The sequence below is a fragment of the Thamnophis sirtalis genome, unplaced genomic scaffold (genome assembly GCF_051295495.1).
Source record: "Thamnophis sirtalis isolate CommonGarterSnake01/CBP01778 unplaced genomic scaffold, rThaSir2_p1.2 scaffold_7, whole genome shotgun sequence".
NCBI classification, from domain to species: domain Eukaryota; kingdom Metazoa; phylum Chordata; class Lepidosauria; order Squamata; family Natricidae; genus Thamnophis; species Thamnophis sirtalis.
The window spans coordinates 2183186-2202104 of record NW_028261387.1 but is presented as its reverse complement, the minus strand read 5'-3'; the positions used below and the strand labels follow the sequence as shown (position 1 = coordinate 2202104).

The 18919-nt window shown below is 38.2% G+C and overlaps 1 protein-coding gene across 3 annotated transcripts in view; it reads right to left on the bottom strand.

The window, feature by feature from the left end:
- WDR47 (WD repeat domain 47) overlaps window positions 1-17171 on the bottom strand; it is a 39326-nt gene extending 22155 nt beyond the window's left edge. For 2 of the 3 annotated variants that reach the window (XM_087719196.1, XM_087719198.1), the window contains exons 1-5: window positions 16823-17171; window positions 5327-5492; window positions 3659-3742; window positions 2733-2817; window positions 273-1075 (exon numbers count right to left, since the gene is read on the bottom strand). In XM_087719196.1, coding sequence (XP_087575322.1) covers window positions 273-1075; window positions 2733-2817; window positions 3659-3742; window positions 5327-5484 — 1130 coding nt within the window. In that variant the 5' untranslated portion in view covers window positions 5485-5492; window positions 16823-17171. Of the gene's footprint in view, window positions 1-272; window positions 1076-2732; window positions 2818-3658; window positions 3743-5326; window positions 5493-12918; window positions 13063-16822 lie in introns of all 3 variants that reach the window. The other variant, XM_087719197.1, reaches the window with a different exon arrangement.
- Between the last annotated feature and the right edge of the window lie 1748 nt (window positions 17172-18919).

Here is an 18919-nt window from a genome sequence, read left to right as displayed (position 1 = left end):
GCTTAGAAAGGGCTGTAAAGCACTATGAAGCGGTATACAAACCTAAGTACTATTGCTATTGCTAAACTGCAAACCTTCCTGTGCACTGATAATGCTTACTAATTAAACAATTATTCAATCACTAAATTACTGATCACTATGCACTGTCTCCTATTACAGTTATTAAACATGTATACAATCTTGTAGTGAAAAAGAAGTTTTAATATTTATATTATACTGAAAAAAAACTTCAAGTTTCTTTGCATAAATATCTAAAATTGAGGACCACTTACCGTTCAGGTGATTCTTCACAAATGCTGTGGCAATCTGTAGTTTCCAACATTAAACTACGAGTAAGGTTCTGTACTCCTGGATAATGGAAGTTAGCAAAGGAGTGAGACATAGATGATGTTTTTGTCCCAAGATCTGTGATACGTTTATCATGACCCGTTAACCCACAGGAGAGTCCATCCAATGCAGGATTTAAGGAACGGGTCATGTAAGCATCAGCGGATTGGGGCCGCCTCATGGGTGAGGACGGATAAGGAGAAAGTTTGCTGATGAGGGGTGTCAAAAGATCAGCGTAGGCAGCTTTTGTAGGCTTTAAAAGTTTGTCGACGTGAATGTTAAGCATTTTTTGTTCAAACGCACAAGAGAAAACCGTAGAGGGAAGATTCTGAAGCCACGATAGCAAACTAAGGTCCAAATCATCACATCCATTCCCGCATAAAAGGTCAATTCCGAGTAACACTTCACTCTCTGTAATTTCCTCTCCCGTTGCTTTACTCTGACAGAACTCAACACAACATTCGTATAACAGCCCCTTCATCAGAAGCTGAAATAAGCGATTATTGCTTGCTTTAAATCCAGCCTCACTTAGTTTTCTATCAGCAGGAATAAACTCTGCCACCATGACACAAGCCTCTTCAAAACAGTGAACTCGTGCGGTGCTGGGGTTCCAGTCCTTGAATTCTGCATGGTTAGTCAGACGAGGCAATGTGAGTAGTAAACACAGTTTGCTATAATCCTCTTTACAAGGACAATATTCTTCTAGCGCATGTAGGCACTGCACAGCTTCCTGCATTGTAAATTCCAACTGCGGGGGGGAAAAACATTTTTGTTTATTTAAGGGAAAAAAGTCAGTTTATCACAATGCAATTAAACATAGCTGCAATTCATTTTCTCTGCTGAAGGTATTTCTTGACCACAACAATACAATGAAGTGCATATTATTTTTGTATGAAATCTCGTGGTATTTCTTTCTCATATACATTTTTAGACCACGTTTAAAGCAACTTTTTATAGACATACTTTATATGTCTGATATTAAAACTGGACTACTTTTTTAGTAGGTTGACTCAGCCTTCCATCCTTCCGAGGTGGGTAAAATGAGGAGCCAGATTGTTGTTGGGGGGGGGGGGGATATGTTGACTCTGTAAACCGCTTAGAGAGGGCTGTAAAGCACTATGAAGCAGTGTATAAGTCTAAGTGCTATTGCTATTATGCAAAAGAGCATTACTTTTTTTCAGTCAGCCCACATGTCTCATAGATGGTTGTCCACAAATCCAATTAATAACAAGAAACAAAGTTATCAATAGCAATAGGCACCTTGGGTGCAGTTCAAGCACCACTTGAACACCATCTAGTCCCAATCTAGTCAATTGCAAAAGGCAGCTTTACTTGCAACAGCCTTGTGTGAAGTTGGCCTGCCCCCTGTGGTACCCCATGAATGAACCAAATGAATTAAGTGTCTTACGGCAGCCAAATAACTATTCTGTAATTATATATAGTCTCTTGGCTAATGTAACATCGCCATATGCTAAACAAACAAAATTGGAATGGAATAGCTTACATCCTGTGATACCTCTAACACCATTAAACCTCCACAACTACCTATCCCACGTCCTTGGAAAGAACTTGATAGATGGACAAAAATGCCAAATCCTGTCTGAATTCAGACTGTGTGATTAACTATAATGATAATAATACTCAGTCAAATTTAAGGAACAACCACCAAATTCACTGATAAATAAGAAATGGAAACATTTCCAATCTTCCGTGTCACATTAAAATCACACCTCAAAAAACTCAGGCAAATAAAGGAATTTAACTAGGGGGGGAAAAGACATCAGATTTCATGTCACTGAAGCTTCTCTGGGGAGAACGTTTCAGAGTAAGAGTCTCATGAATGAAAAGGACCTATTATAAATCACCGTCTCTCTTATTGCAGTACACGGGGATGTTTAAATAAGAGTCTAAAAGAAGATATTATTATCAGCAAGGTTTTCTTAGCAATAGCAATAGCAGTAGACTTATATACCGCTTCATAGGCCTTTCAGGCCTCTCTAAGCGGTTTACAGAGAGTCAGCATATTGCCCCCAACAATCTGGGTCCTCATTTTACCCACCTCGGAAGGATGGAAGGCTGAGTCAACCCTGAGCCGGTGAGATTTGAACCACTGAACTGCTGATCTAGCAGTAGCCTGCAGTGCTGCATTTAACCACTGCGCCACCTTGGCTCTAGCCCAACTTGAGGGAATTCAGCATGATAGCTTGCTTAACATGACAACATTCAATCTTTCTGATGAAATGGTGTCTGAGGATCATTGTATTAAGTGGAACTTAGCTTTTGCTTAACAATAGATGTCATTATGTGGTAAGTTAAGACTGAATTTGCTACTACTAAAAATCAAGAAGTATTAATGATTCTTATGTTCTACTATGAGGATGTTATATATAAGTCTCAGAGCTTACGTGATGAGGCTCATCCTCTGAAGACATTGCATTATTTACACATAAGGCTTCTAAAAATTTCTGCTTCAGTATGATGTAACGAAATCTGTAGAAAAAAATAGAAATGCAAATTAAGTAGGAAGTAACAGAAGTTTCTATGGATTTTAATATAAAAAGCATTTAGATTAATTTTCTGAAATTTTGGGGAAAAAAGTGAAAAAAATTGAACAGTTGTTGCCTTACAATTTTCAGACTACAGCAATGACAAGTTACTTAACTGTTATTTTATTTCTATTTACATAAAGAAAGGTTAACTGTTATTAGTTCAACTGATAGGCAGTCAAAGAAAAATACACTACATCTGAATACATTGAATAAGTTCTACAATTAATTTTTAAGAAGTATGAACTCTGTGAGTGCAAGGGGATCTCAAAACAAAATAAACCAATTTGTATGGGCACTCTTGCATCTATTTCCTTTCATTATTATTATTTTGTACAGCAGTTCCAAATTTTGTTATGCACAATGGAGAGGTTATTTTTTGGAAAAAAGAAACCTATCAATACTTGCCAGCAGATGGTCTCATGATCCCAGACAATTAGATTTATAGCACTAAAAATAATTGTTTGTCTTAAAAAAAAAAAGCTAACGTCAGAAACAAAGTGTTCATCTTTTAAAGCAGCTTGCAGGCCATTTTTTCAATTCGATTTGAACCAGCAAAATTTGCCAGGGTTAGTTAAATATCCTTGTATTTGTGATATTACAGCATTAATTAATCATATGAACAGGGTTGCAGTTGTGGTATTTTATGACAAAGAAAATTCTCCCAGTGATTATATTCATGCAATCTTCTTGGCATCAGTATAGACTTTCTGTTTTTCTAAGTGTTTCGTATTTCATAATATAATGTGTAGTTACTGGTATTACAAACATTAAAAACTGATTACCTCTTCTTGTCAAATTTATCCATGCACTCTAGTGGCTGGATGAACTGAAGAACCTCATCCCACTGGCCGTCAAGAATCAACTGTCTTTAAAGAAAGGGGGAAAAACGAATTAAGACCTAAGGAACAAACAAATCATTCCTGCAACTATAACAGTCAACTTTCAGGATACAATACTCTGGAAACAATTATGGTAATAAAACTATATACTCATTTTAGCAGGTAATCTTTGAGGCCCTACAGACTGGTCCAAGAACAGATGGTAAATATTTTTGTCTCTTTCAATACTTAACAAATTTGTCTAAAATACTTCAATATCAATGCATATACTAATACAGTTTGAATTTTTTTTTTTCAATTCTGTAGGATAACAAGTACATAGCTCACTAAAATATATTTTTATGTTGGACAAAAACTGTGCGAAGAGGGATATAAACATCTCTTTATATGTAATTACAATATAAATTCTTGGCAAATTGATGGAACAGTCCAAGAGATAAGAATTGCAACAGCTAAAATAATTGAAAAGATAAAACTGTATGTGAAATTTTCATTGTATGATGTATTAGAATTTCTGACCAGGGCATATCACTGTCTATATAAAAATTTTTTAAATAAATAAAATTAGCCTTATTTTTTTCAAACCCAAAAGAAAGAAAAGTCCCAAAATAACTGCATTTTATAATGCTATAAAGTGCAGGTGGCAGGCAAGAAAATTACTTAAAATATTTTTGCTATTTTTAGACAATTAAATCTCCCCTTTTGTAACATATTATAATTAGTGTAATGATACACTTGCACACATTATGTATCAAAAGAGAAAATTTAATATAATTATATCTTATTAAAATTGTTTCAAACCAAATTTGAATTATGTTATTTTACCTGCTTGTAGCCTCTTTGCACTGTAGCCCATAATGTAACTCTGGAAAGAATTTGGTCTTGTGGATAGGGGCTTTTATCAAGGTCTTTTATTCCCTTTTATGTGGAGTGTGAAATACTTCACATTAGGTCTATTCCCAAAGACACGTGAAGCAGCCCGCTGAAGGATGCCAACCTGTTAGCATTATTTGACACATGCCAACTTCCATTGCTTACTTCAGTCATCGGAGGTACTTACAATTATAATTAAAAGATTTGAGATAATGACTGATTGCAAAATAGGTTATATGATATTATGCAAGCCCTATAGTTCTCCATTGGATTTTTACTACAGAAAGATTTATAGCAACCAAACATATTTTATTTACTCATTCATTTATATCCTGCTTTTATTTATTTTTTCACAAACATATAATGCAATATGTATAATACATATGGAAAATGGAAAGTAAAATTACTTTCATTATTTTTTGCAGAGAGTGAGAGAAATTTTATTCTTAAAAATGGGAATAATTTTGGGCAATGGACTAAGAAAATGATATTTTTTTCTTTCTTTCTCCTATTTATCAGCTAAGTGAAGAACAGCGACAAACGCCAGCATTCCTTGCCAGTTCTCTGTATTTGTTTCCCAAACTGTGAAGAGGATTGTACGAAATAGTTTAAAGACGCTGGAGAGTAGAAACAGGATCATGTGGAAATGCCCTTGGTTTGACAGGGATTAAAGCATCTTGATTAAAAATAATTCACCCTATTTTGCAGCATATTTAATAATGTGGTAATAATTTATACCTTAAGAAAAGCATATCATCTGAGAATAGTCCATTAATTACACCACTTTCTTTCTCTAGAGCCAACATACTTATATGAAGCTTTCTTGAGTTCAAAAAATCCAGTATTAGTTTGACTATTTCAGCTTCTTTTACGTTCACTGTCTCTTCAGCTGTCATTGTGTAGGCTGAAAAGCAAAGAAAAACACAAATCAGATCCAACCTAAGTAAATTCCATCTGGCATTACCTTTTATTTAAACAAGCACAAAAAACTTAAATTAAAATTTATGCCCTTCAATATATTCATATCATTTATACAGGTATTCACATTTGATATCTTTGCCGAGAGCAATGCTAACATACTAAGGTATGTTTCAATTTACAAGGATTCAGAAGCACAAACAAGATTAAACAGCTTTTAAGAAGTCTACAGAATATCTAGACATTAATAAAACAGAAATTCTACCTGATCTTATAGCTACATATATACAGATTTTAATACACATACAATTCTTAAGTACCGTATATAATTATTAACATGACAGAAGACACATTTATTACAAATGAATACTTTGTACTACATTTGTTCTATTAAATCTGTCTTTTCAGTTTGAGGAAAAATGTCACTTATTTAATGTGATTCAACATTTTCTCCTCATTTATATTCCATTGCAAACGAGCTAGTCAGTATATATTATTCAAAATAATATCCGTAGATCAGACTTTGGGCATATGGTATCAGTGGGGGATGAAGTAGAAGAAATAGCCATGGTTGGCAAGGTTGAAGTAACTGGAGTAAGAGGAAGATACTGGATGAAATGAATTGACTAGATGAAAGAGATTAATGGAATATCCTTGAAAGGAATATGAATTATTAACAGAAGCAGGTCCAATAGTATTTGCCCTTGCAATCCCCAGGGACCGTTCCCAACTCTATGGTCCTTAACTGGCTAACCGCTTGGGGCAAGGAAAAAAAATACAAATTGTTAATAAAAATGCTGTTTTTAAACACTGGAGAAACAGGAAATGTTTTAAACAATGCCAATTATGGAAAGCCTTAACTAAAATCTTTAATTCAATTGATATGTTTTAGAAATGAAAGTTCATACATCTGTTCCTTTCTTGGTTGATAAATAAAATAAAATTAAGATGATGTTTTTTTTCTGGAAAACTGCAAAAGTGATATTTGAACACTGTTGAAAAAGTGTTTTAATTGGCTTTCTTCAAGCAGTTGCATTTTTCCAGGATCCCATTTTGCAAAATTGTTGTCTGAATATACATGGAAATACAGGTAAATCAAATTTTAAAGTAGCTATACCAAATTTATAAAATATACAACACTTATAATTCTTTCAAGGTAGGTGTTTTATTTATGTTAGTGCAATTTGCACAGCTCCTGTTTTGGTACATTGCACAGCCCTATTTCTTAGTATCTTGCCCACCATATCCCATTGTTTATACTGCATTCCTTTGAATGTGTTATATATTAGTTTTGTCGCATTTCAAATCCTACCAAAAATGTGTGAATGAAATAAAATACAAAACACTTTCTTTTGCAGTTAATAGATTTGATTTGCATTCACATTTTAAGACATAGAAGATTAGAATAATTATAAATGTTCATACTTAGAAATTTGCTTTATACTCTTGTTGGCAAAAGGAAAAGGAAAGGGCAGCTAGCTTAGAGGTGTCACTTAAAGAAAATTGAGTATATATCATTGTGCATGACAAAACACAAATAAGACGTTTTCCTCTGTTGAAAATAGCTCCTTGTATTTTCCCCCCACAATTATTTCAGTTCCCATTTAGTAACTGGGACATTTATGTTGTAGGAAGGCCACCCCTGCCCACATTAAAATATTATTTATTCTTAATATTAAAAGAGGCAGGATAGAATATTTCCCCTAAAGAAGAAGAGGAGAAAAATCTTAAGGAAGGCAGAAAACAGCCCCAGTCTTCCTGCCATAGGAGAACCGATGCAAGCTGAAGCTTGGAGAGGAATGGAGATTTTGTATCCATTCAGAAAGACTGGGCCAATCTATTGCTAAGCAAAGAGACTCCCAATAAGCAACACAATTAGACAAGCCAAAGCTGAAAAGATTAGCTGGGACAAACACCTAGGATACATTCCCCCTTTTGTCTGTAGAGTCAATCATGACCTCTACATATCCCCATAGGAATCTGGCAACAGCCATTAAAATATTAAAGGACACATTCTTACACGGGAACAGGCATCTCAATCACAAAGCACCAAAAGAATGTATAACGTACCTACTCTCAACCCCATTTTGTCGGCCACCACAGAAACATGCTGCTGTCACTAGTTTCTGGCTACCAAATAAACAGATACTTCCTTTTGCCTTCATTTTATTTCCAGTGTTTCTTTCCTGGCTTGGAACTGGACTGGATTTTTCTTCCAACAATGTGATCCCTGGAAATATTCCTATCTAGAATGGGAATCTCAGAGGAACAAACTGACAGTCCTTTACCACTCAAAACTAAGAGATCTTTAGAGCTTCTTAAGATTTCTTCTATCTCTTCATCCTACTACATCCTTTTACCCACGAGCATTGGTGGATCCTAAATTTAATCTGTTTTTTTGGTAGCTGAATAATAATTATATGGAAATTTGATGTGTTTAAATATTCAAGGAGTTCTTAAAATGAAAATATTACAGATGTGAAATATGACCAATTAACTGAATTTTAAGGTGAAGAAATGCAATTAACACACCTTATTTTATTAAATATGCATACATGCTTTTGGGCAGAAAGCAGCACAATACACAGAGAATAACCTATACTGTAGTTACACTTAATAACAACTTTAGCAGTAGTGCCAAAAGATACAAAAAGGAAAAAAAAAGATATGTATACCTTTCGTAAACGGAATAGAAATATGGCAATTTGAATTACCTCATCTATAAAACAATTGTTATTAAAGATGAAGGAATTATGTCTTGTCATGCACCTAGTCTAATTTGAATCAATTCACTGATAACTAGTTAAAGCAGTCTTCATATAAATTGTGTAACTGCCACTATTTCACAAGTCAGTAAATTCATTCCATTTGGGAGTGGGTTCCAGCCACAGGCGTGAACTACATTTTACATTTCCCCTATTATTAGGCTATATTAGGTATGTGGTAAAATTCAGAACATCCATAAGGTTAGGAGCTATGGAAGACTGGTTTCTATTACAAATAAGTTTCGGCTTTTTGCTCAATTTAATAATTCACTGCTACGGAATAGAGATTAAAGAATCTTACACAATGGTGGATTAGAATTCAAGATGCAAAAATTCTAGTCACAATGACAAAACTTGTATGGGTCCCAAGAATTACCTGACATAGGTAGCATAGGTAGATTACATGACACAAATATTTAAAAGCTAGCAAACTCAAATGTTATAAAACTACTATAACAATATTTCCCAAACAACAAAAAATATTTGAATATAATTAATACAACGAAATAACATCTTATTCCTTGGTAACCTGTAACTATCTGGTAATTTAATGATCAAGGTATCACTTCTGCCAGGCAATTGCTCCCAATTACACTTTGAAGAAACACAGGTATTCCATACGCAAAACTTTCAACACGCATTCTGTACTTATGCACTCATATCATGTAATAAATAAAGGATTTTAATTTATTTAGATAGGCCCCTTAATGTACCTTCAACATGTTTTTCCTTTTAGAATTAATAGTAGATGTTATAGTTTTTTAACTGTTATGTTTACTTAAAATTGACCTAAATGTCAGGTTTCACATTTTGATGGAATAATTAAATATTTACTGTACATAATTAAATGTTTACTATGGAAGCAGGAAGTTTCTATTCAAGTACTAAACACTATTTGGGACTGTAATTTTTTTTTAATAGTCCTTATTTCTTCTATCTGTGCTTTTTCATCTATTTGTAATAGTTATCTTATCTGCTAGAGTACTCTATTGCTGGGTGGATTAAATATACAAACATAACTGAGCCAATATTTGTCTTTTACTCTTTTTATATAATCAGGATTAAATAAGAATAAAGAGCCATCTAAGTATTATGACTTGATCTAAATCTTTGAAACAGCTTTCTGACATAGATCGCTTACTAGATTAGTAGCTTTTAAATTTGATGTGCATAAAATGTAAATTTGGCCGATTACATATATTTGGTACTCAATATATAATAAACTTAAATGTGGATCATGTTATCATGTTTGGTATACTGGACATTGCCCTCCTTATCACAGAATGCTATTGTCTTCATTTTTTAATGACTGTATATACCGCAATTTTAGGAAGATTCCATTTGCTCAGAAAGTATTTGCGCATATACTTAGATCTTTAATTGAAATTAAAGGGAAATGTTTTAGTTTAGTTTATATGCACCTTAATAAAATTACCAAAGGAAGACACTGTAGAAATAGTTATAAATTACTAAAGGAAATTTTTTTGCTGTCCTAACTGGTAGCACTCAAACTAGCTGGACTAAGAAGAAAAGTCCTACGCAATCTTAAGTGTGCCTCCCATACTAATTGCACTAACAGGGGTGTATAAAACTGTTGCATTATAAATAATGCATAAATAAATTATTTGTTCTTCACTATGGATATCCCCTAATATAAGGCAATATTAGGGTAGATCTTTTAAACAATTTAGGCATATGGAACAGGTATAGACAGGACAAACACGGAAAGCTTATAAAAATACAGCAACCCCAATATAAACATTTCAGGTGTTTGGATTATCCAAGAAGGGTTATAGAAACTTTCACACTGCCACTGTTTTCATTCCACAAACCTTCCATCTGAAGACAAATTATGATTATATTCATTTTTGCTAAAGTGAACATTTGGGAACAAGGAATAACAAGTTACGGCGCCCCCAACCCCTCAACCCCTTGGTTAGACAGGTTATGCTACAATAAAACTCCTTCATCCCCGATATACAGAACAACAAGAAAGGGGAAAGAAGAGAAAATAGACAACAAGCTTTACTTCAACTCTTTTGCCTGGACTACAGAGGAGGAGCTATAAAGTCCTCAGATTATCTTTGCGCTTACAGGAGCTGAAGCTCAGGAACCTGAAGGAAGGCTGAGGAGAGTTTTGCTTCCAATGTGGAAAAGGAGCCGCAAAATCCCTACCTGTCAATTTGTAATTGTTTCACATATATTACAGTTGAGTCAGAAATAAATCAGATCAGCTGTCCAACAACACAGATACCATGGAAACACCAATACGCTTTCAAAGTCACACAGAACATTTATGTAGAAATGAAGAGAAAAAATGCTATGATTTAAAAATGATAGAAAATATTTGTAGCTCAGGTGGCAGACGTTGGCGGCAGTTTTTTCTCTGAGCTTGCTGTCTAGCTTCCAAATTTGATGGATTCATTGAAGCTTGGTATTCAACCAATAGATCTATCAAGAAACGTATCGATTTGGAGTCAGCCTGCAAACTCAAAAGGAACCCTATAAATCGAGCGATCAACCGATGGCACCAACCACCTCTTCACTGGGTGACCCTCACACAGAATCACTAGCTGGTCGCATGGCAGGTGGCATGGCCTGACCAGCCGGTCACACAACCCACGTGACACTTGAGATCAATGAAAGCAGTGAAGAACTGAAAAAAGTCCCACTGAGGATGTTATCTAGCCTGGTGACAAAACCTTCAGAAGCTGAACAGCAAGCTCGGAGAACAAACCACCGCCACCAAATGATACGATTACTTTGCATCATTTAAATAAATCCTGTTAAATGCACCATAATAAGAACAACACAAAGCTGATGCCCCCAACTGTTTGCAATATTCCTCTTTCCTCCCAAGCAGCTTCTAATGAATCTGGAGATTGCTCCATTAATTCTGAAAATATTTGTACAGAAAGTAAATACAATTCCCTACACAATATATATGAAAAAAAACTATTTGTTATTAATCTAGACTAGAAGATGACGCTGAAAAAGATATACAGGTTCTGTTGCCAAGCCAACAAGGCAGAAGCAGTTTTAGGCCCACAGTATCTAGATAACATTCAGAAGTGGCTCAGCCAGACTTGAAAGATTCTATCTATTCAACCTCAATACAAATAGTTTTAGACATTCTGTGGAGTTGATTTCAAGGTCTGGTCTTTGTAGTGGGGCTGATATCAATAGGGCCACCGAAGAACCAGAATCTAAATTCATTTTCACTTTATTATGTCTTATTAATGTGTGACAACTGGCATTCATGGCCAATATATCTCCACAGCTGACTCTACATATCCCAATAGTTCAAAGAAGACAGACACAATCAGTTTTAGTTATCATTTCTCCTTTCTCTCTTGAAAGATCCTAGCACCTAACTAAACAGAGGAATGAAATCTTACTAACAATGGTTAAGACAATAATACTTTTAATTCCACGGTCCTCAAACTTTTAAAACAGGGGGCCAATTCATAGCCCCTCAGACTGTTGGGGGGGCAGCAGACCGGCTGGGTGGGCTGGCTAAGTCATGTGACTAGGTGGGCATGGCCAATTTAAGAGTCCATTAAACCATGCACACAAATTAAACTTTAATTTGTTTTGCTCCTGGGGGTGTTTTATTTGTTTTTGTAGGCATGTTGCTCTTTTGGTTCACTTTTCTTTTTACTAGATCCTTTTTTCAGTTGTTTAAGAGTCCACTTCAGGAAAATCAGTTTTTCAGCAATTCTTCTCAACCCCAAAAAAACTTACAATCAACAAGTCTTTCTGTCTCTCTCTGTGTCTCTTGTTTCTGTCTCAAGGAGGTGAAGGTGGTGAAAAATGAGCTCGTTTTTCACCTCCCCTGCCTCCAGAATGTCTCTGCAGGCCAAGCACGGGCTAAAATGGCCTGTTTTGGGGGCAAAAATGAGCTGAAACATCCTGGGTTTCTGGCCTCCTGGGGCGTATATGTGCCCCGTTTTTTCTCACAAACACCCACCTCCAGAGGCATTCTGCAGGCCTAAAAGAGCCCCCTTTTAGCCCAAAACAAGCTAAAATGCTCCATTTTTCACCTTCCCCACCTTCAGAATCTCTCTGCAGGCCAAAATTGTTGGCCTTACCCTCTAGTTCCAGCCTGCGGGGCTCGCAAAGGTAAGTCCTGCACTGACCTGAATGGTGAGAGCCGCCAGTGGGTAGGCGGGGAGATGTGGTGGGGCAGCCTTGTGGTCCTGCATGGGCCGGATTAATGGCTTCGGCGGGCTGTATGTGGCCCATGGGTTGTAGTTTGAGGACCCTGGCTTTAATTGCTAGGATCTTGCAGTCAATCTATGATCAAGTGTATAACTTCTACAAATCCTTGAACAAATGATGTTGCTTTTTTCAGCTTTATTGCTTGCCAAGATGATTTAAAATGATTTGTTTCCCTCCAATCCTTTTGTTTTGTGTATTCATCTCTTTTGCCTTCTGCCTTTTATAATGTTGTCCCAATGTTGTGTTTATCTTATCTCTGATTTTAAAAGAAACACTCAGTCTTTTTTTTTAAACTAAAGAGCAGGACAAAAATGCTACTAATAAAAATAAACTTGGTTTTGCTATGCAACTGTTGATATTTAAAGCAAAACAAAGATAAGGTCAACAATAGCAATACATGTAATATTTTGAATTCAAAGCAACAACCTATTCTGTAGAAAAAGCAAGATTCAACACATTTTCTTTAGCTTCTTCCCAAACATCAAATGTGGTCCAATTCTGTTTAGTTTTCTGAGTTATCATTCCGAGACAAACAGGCTTCATCCTTTCATATCATTTCTTTCCATCATTCTGTTGGAACAGAAAGAATAATGAAAGAAAGGACACATATGTTATAACTTCTAGAATTTGTTTCAATTCCTTTACCAGCACTGGACATGGAAAACATCTAACGTATATTTTCCTCCACGAAATAAAATAGTATTTTGCTTTTACACACTCCTGCACATGTCCTGCTAATCACAGACTGGAAATGCCTCAGGAACCATATTTAACTCACCATTGACCTACCCAACAATCAATCTGAACTCATTCTTTTTGCTTCAGTTTTCAAACGGGGTAGTGGTGTAATCTTTAAATGACATGTCATAAAAGGCATAGTTAGGGGCATGAGCCTACTCTGATCTTATCAGCTATCTGATCCACTGCAGGCGTATACTCCTCTCTGTTCTCTGGGTGCCTAAATTTTTTCAGCAATTTGCCTTTGGCAGTGATACTTTTTCGGTTCCACCACAAAACCGCGGTAGACTAAAGCGCGTGTGACTAAAGCGCGGTGACAAAACAGCACCGTCAAAACCGTGCGACAACAGCGCGCCGACAGAAGCGCGCTGTAACATAACCCTAAAAATAACCCTAAACCTAACCCTAAACCTCACCTTAAGTTAAATCGCGCTTCTGTGGGCGCGGTGTTGTCGGCGCGCTGTTGTGGGCGCGCTTTTGACATCGCGGTTTTAGCGGCGCGGTGTTGTCGGCGCGCTTTAGTCTACCGCGGTTATGTTGTGCCACGACTTTTTCACTATGCCGAACATGTATATCTCCCATTTATTTTGCCAAACTGTAGATGGCAGGGGAAGGGCAGGGTCTTCTGGTGCCAGCTCTCCCAGGAAAAAGACCTTTCCCTACAGAGTGATATTTGGGGGGGGGGGACTTCACTGCCCCAGAGACAGCCTTGGGAATTCTTAAAGACAGAGTGGTTTATTGTGAACTGCTTCTGTACAGCAGGTTCAACAAAGGGAAGGAAATGGTAGATAAGATGAAACAACTTCATAGGTGGCTTGGGGACAGGAGTAGCCAAACTGGCAGTAGGTTGCAAGTTATTTAGTGTAGCAAGCAATTATTAAGCATAACAGGATAATAATGACACATGGAGTAAAGGGCCATGCTCAGCAAAATCCAGCAGAATGTGAAAGGGAACAGGAAGGCTGAGTTAGGATGAAGGCATAGGAGTAAGGGCATATGGCAAGGGAATGAAAGAAACATAGAGACCAAGAGTGATTTAGATTGCAGAGGGCATGGGAGAAGTAAAAGCTATGTATTATAGTATACATGGGAAAGATGCTCCTGAAAGAATATAAGAATATAAAGAGCAACACAGTGGCATGGATCCATCTTTACTGTATGTGCTGGGGTGGGGGCGACCGAGACTACTGGAAGTAATCTCAAACAAGATAAAAGCGGTAGGTTTTTTGGGTGACTGAAGTGTTTCATGATTGGGCCTGTCTACTATGATAGCAATTCCTGCAACTGCATTCTGAAGCTTTTAATATTTTCTCAACATGTTTTCTGTGCCTATGGCCCCAAAAGGGTTGGAGGCTCCTGAATATTTAAACTACAACAGATGGACAGGACAGGCACCAGTATAAGGTGATATATTATTCATCTGCAACAATTAGTAGACATAGAAGAAGGGAAAAAATAAATTACAAGCACATCATCTTTTGTTTATATGTATTTAGTTTGTGTGTGTGTGTTTGTGTGTGTGTGTACTGTAATGCCAAAGTAAACAGATTCATATGGATAACCACTAACATTTAGTTCTCTATAATTCTAAATATACCAGTGGCCCCATTATATTCCATAAGGGTTGTGGCACAATTTTATATTCATAGCATTCTTAACATTTTCAATCCGTTTGAATGAACAAAGAACAAGGTATTCCAATGAGTTATCGTAACCCACTACAACATTTCCAACTATCTGTTCATAGGCTGTCGAGTTCAAAACTTTCATATAACCATAAGCCTGATTTTTATTCCTATGCAAATATGTCAATAAACACACCTGAATTCAGTATATGTGCATTCTCAATAATGCATCTCTATTTTTTCTTTTACTGCAGCCCTATCGTGCAGACAAAGGATTGTTGAAAGTATGTGATGAAATCCGACTGCCTGAATCTCTTTAAGTGATCTTGAACTCCTGCTACAAAATACTATAGATCCGGAACAATTGCCACTCTTTGCTATAAAACTGCAGGCACGTAATACTTAATACTCCCAAGAAACAAAGTGGACAATAACAGCTGTGGATTGCTTTCTTAGAAAAAGCCAAGATTGAAAACCTGAGAACCAGGAGAGCTCAGAGGGGGGGGAAATTATATACATGGAGGATTAGAAAATTTTGGTATTAAATATTATGGATGTTTAGCTAAAACAGGTTATGAGGATTTAATGTTAATGGAGGATTTTACAAAATAAGTAAATGAAATGCCAGTATGTGGTTATGTATTGAATCTTGGTATATTTAAGGATGAAGGATGTTTAAATAACAAATAAAAGTGGAGGTATGATGATGTTAATGTAGTAAATATTTGAGTTAAGGTATTTGAATTAATATGAATTATATCTGATGACGGTGGAAGAGATGCACAAAAGCCTTTTGTAACCAGCTGATACACTTTCTACAGTATGTAAAGAAGGAGTTGTAAAATAAATAAATAAAAAAATAATTTTTTAATTAAAAAAAAAAGAGAACCAGGAGAGCTCAGAGGGGAAAAAAATTATATACATGGAGGATTAGAAAATTTTGGTATTAAATGTTATGGATGTTTAGCTAAAACAGGATATGAGGATTTAATATTAATGGGAGGGTTTTACAAATAAGTAAATGAAATGCCAGCATGTGATTATGTATTAAATCTTGGTATATTTAAGGATGAAGGATGTTTAAATAACAAATAAAAGTGGAGGTATGATGATGTTCACATAGTAAATATTTGAGTTAAGGTATTTGAATTAATATGAATTACATCTGATGACGGTGGAAGAGATGCACAAAACCAGCTGATACACTTTCTACAATATGTAAAGAAGGAGGAGTTGTAAAATAAATAAATTAAAATAAAATCTTTTTTAATAATAATAAAAAAAAGAGAGAACGAGGTAGAGCTGAGGGGAAAAAAAAACACCGCATCTTTCTCTCCCCTTTTTCAGTGACAAGGCAAACCTAGGTTTCAATCCTTGAACTTTATATATTTATATGCATTTATATGCATTATGCTTTAAAAAAAAAGAAAGCATCCTATCCAGGGCTGCAAGACCATCATCCAAGTAGCAGCCTAACCGGAGGGAAGAGCCAAACAGGTGCTGTTAAAAACCCAGGGAGGGTTGTTGGTTTTTGTGCTTCTTTGTGGATGCTGCAATAACAAAAGGATGTAAAAGAGGCGCAGGAGGTGAAGAATTCGGGCGTAGATGCGCAACCAACGTCGGTCGCACAGACGGACACAAACACACACACAACCCCCTTCTGGAAGGCAGGGCGGCCGGGGACGACGCGGGAAGGCAGGCAAGGTCACCGGCGAGAGGGGAGAGAGAGAGGGAGGGAGAGGGTTAAAGAGCCCCGTCCTTCCGCCGCCTTCGGACCCCGACCGAGGCCGCCTTTCTTCTCCTCCACCGGCGCCGGTCAAGGTCTCCCCATCAGCCCGATCCCCTCAGAGGCCTCCCTCAGAGGCCTCCCGCGCCCCCCTCAACTCCTCCCGCGCGGCTTCTTTTACCTCAGCGAAGCCCGGCAAAACCATCCCCGCGAACGGAATCATCCAACCCGAGAGACTCACCTACAAGGCGGGCCGTTTCCCGAGGCCGCCGATTCTGAGGGGATTCTGAGGGGAAAACCGGGCTGAGGGAGGGAGGCGCACAAAATGGCGGCGGGGGCTTCCCAAGGGATGAGGAGGAGGAGGAGGAGGACGAAGAAGAAGAGGCTTGCGGGCCCGTGCCGGCGGCTTTTCCTTCTGCCTCGGCTTCCCTAAAGAGCCGAGAGGCGTCGGGCCGGCTGCGTGGTTGTCAAGCGGCTTCGCCAATCGCTGCCCGCGGGGGCCGGCGGCGGCGGCGGCGAGGAGGCTTGGGCGGGGTGGCAGCGCAGCCGCCTGAATGGGGGAAGCGAGGGAAGGGGCGGCGGCGGCGGCTGCATTAGAGGAGCTCCGGCGTTTCCCAGGCGTTTGAGGGTGGTAGCTGGAGCGGAGCCCGAGTCTAGGCGGAAAACAGTGGATGGGGAGGCGGCGGCGGCAGGGATCGGGGTTGGGAGGGAGGCAGGACGCGGCTTCGTGGGAAGGGCCCAATTAGAGAGCAGCTACCCGCTCGTTGCATCCCTTTTGCCTTGATTCCTCGCCGCCACGGATCTGTTTTCCCCCCGGAAAGGTGCGAAAGGGATCTGGCCGCCTGGAAGGTGCCGCTTGGGAAGGCTTCCCACTGCAGGGATATTGATTTATTTAGGGTATTTCTTAAAGCAGGGGTCTCCAACCTTGGCCACTTGAAGACTTGTGGACTTCAACTCCCAGAATTCCTCAGCCAGCAAAGCTGGCTGAGGAATTCTGGGAGTTGAAGTCCACAAGTCTTCAACCGGCCAAGGTTGCCGGCTGAGGAATTCTGGGAGTTGAAGTCCACAAGTCTTCAAGTGGCCAAGGTTGCCGGCTGAGGAATTCTGGGAGTTGAAGTCCACAAGTCTTCAAGTGGCCAAGGTTGCCGGCTGAGGAATTCTGGGAGTTGAAGTCCACAAGTCTTCAAGTGGCCAAGGTTGCCGGCTGAGGAATTCTGGGAGTTGAAGTCCGCAAGTCTTCAAGTGGCCAAGGTTGCCGGCTGAGGAATTCTGGGAGTTGAAGTCCACAAGTCTTCAAGTTGGCATGTTTGCCGGCTGAGGAATTCTGGGAGTTGAAGTCCACAAGTCTTCAAGTGGCCAAGGTTGCCGGCTGAGGAATTCTGGGAGTTGAAGTCCACGAGTCTTCAAGTGGCCAAGGTTGCCGGCTGAGGAATTCTGGGAGTTGAAGTCCACAAGTCTTCAAGCGGCCAAGGTTGCCGGCTGAGGAATTCTGGGAGTTGAACGCTAAACCTAACACTAACCCTTAACCTAACGCTAAACGTAACCCTAACGCTCTAAACCTAACCCTAACCCTTAACCTAACCCTAACCCTTACCTTTATGTGAATCGGCTTGGTTTAATTTAATTTTTATTTCAATTTTTAATTTTTTTCGTCGCGCTGTGATGACGTCAAATGCGCGCTTTCATCGATCGCGCTTTTGTGGACCGCGGTTTTGACGGGTCACGCGTAGAGGATATAGTGATATGGTTGGTAAAAGAAAGCGATCCTTTTGATCCTTCTGCACCCTAAGTTTTAGGACTGCAAAGCAATCTCTTAGAACTCAATTTTGTAAACTTTGTTGGTGGGAAGCAAACAGGCTTGGCGAGGAAGCTGGAAAAGTAGGGATGGCACACCCCTTCTTTCTTCCCACACAACTCCTTCTTTATTAAAATTTCCACCTGAAGTTGGCTTTTTGTAAAACACAGGCCGTACATCTGCAATTATATAAACTCTAGTAAAGTTTCAGAACAGTTTTAAGGGAAACACTTCAGAGATATACTAAACAGCATCATCCTTTGCAATTTATTAACATTACCAACCATATCTCATCCATAATATTTTGGCTGGATTACAGGTTTTTCCCCCCTTCCCAGCCTGTGTTAATCTGTGATTTGGGGGAACAAAAGATTCTAAAAATGAGGGTGTGGATATTCCTTGCATTTGTTTGAGAGTGAGGTTTTTTGGGGGGATGGAGTTGTTGCCTTTTTTATAATCCATACCTGACATTTTTCTCTTAGTTGTATGAAATTATGCATTTGGCCTCAAAAGAAAGGGACCAATTTTCATGTGAATTATATG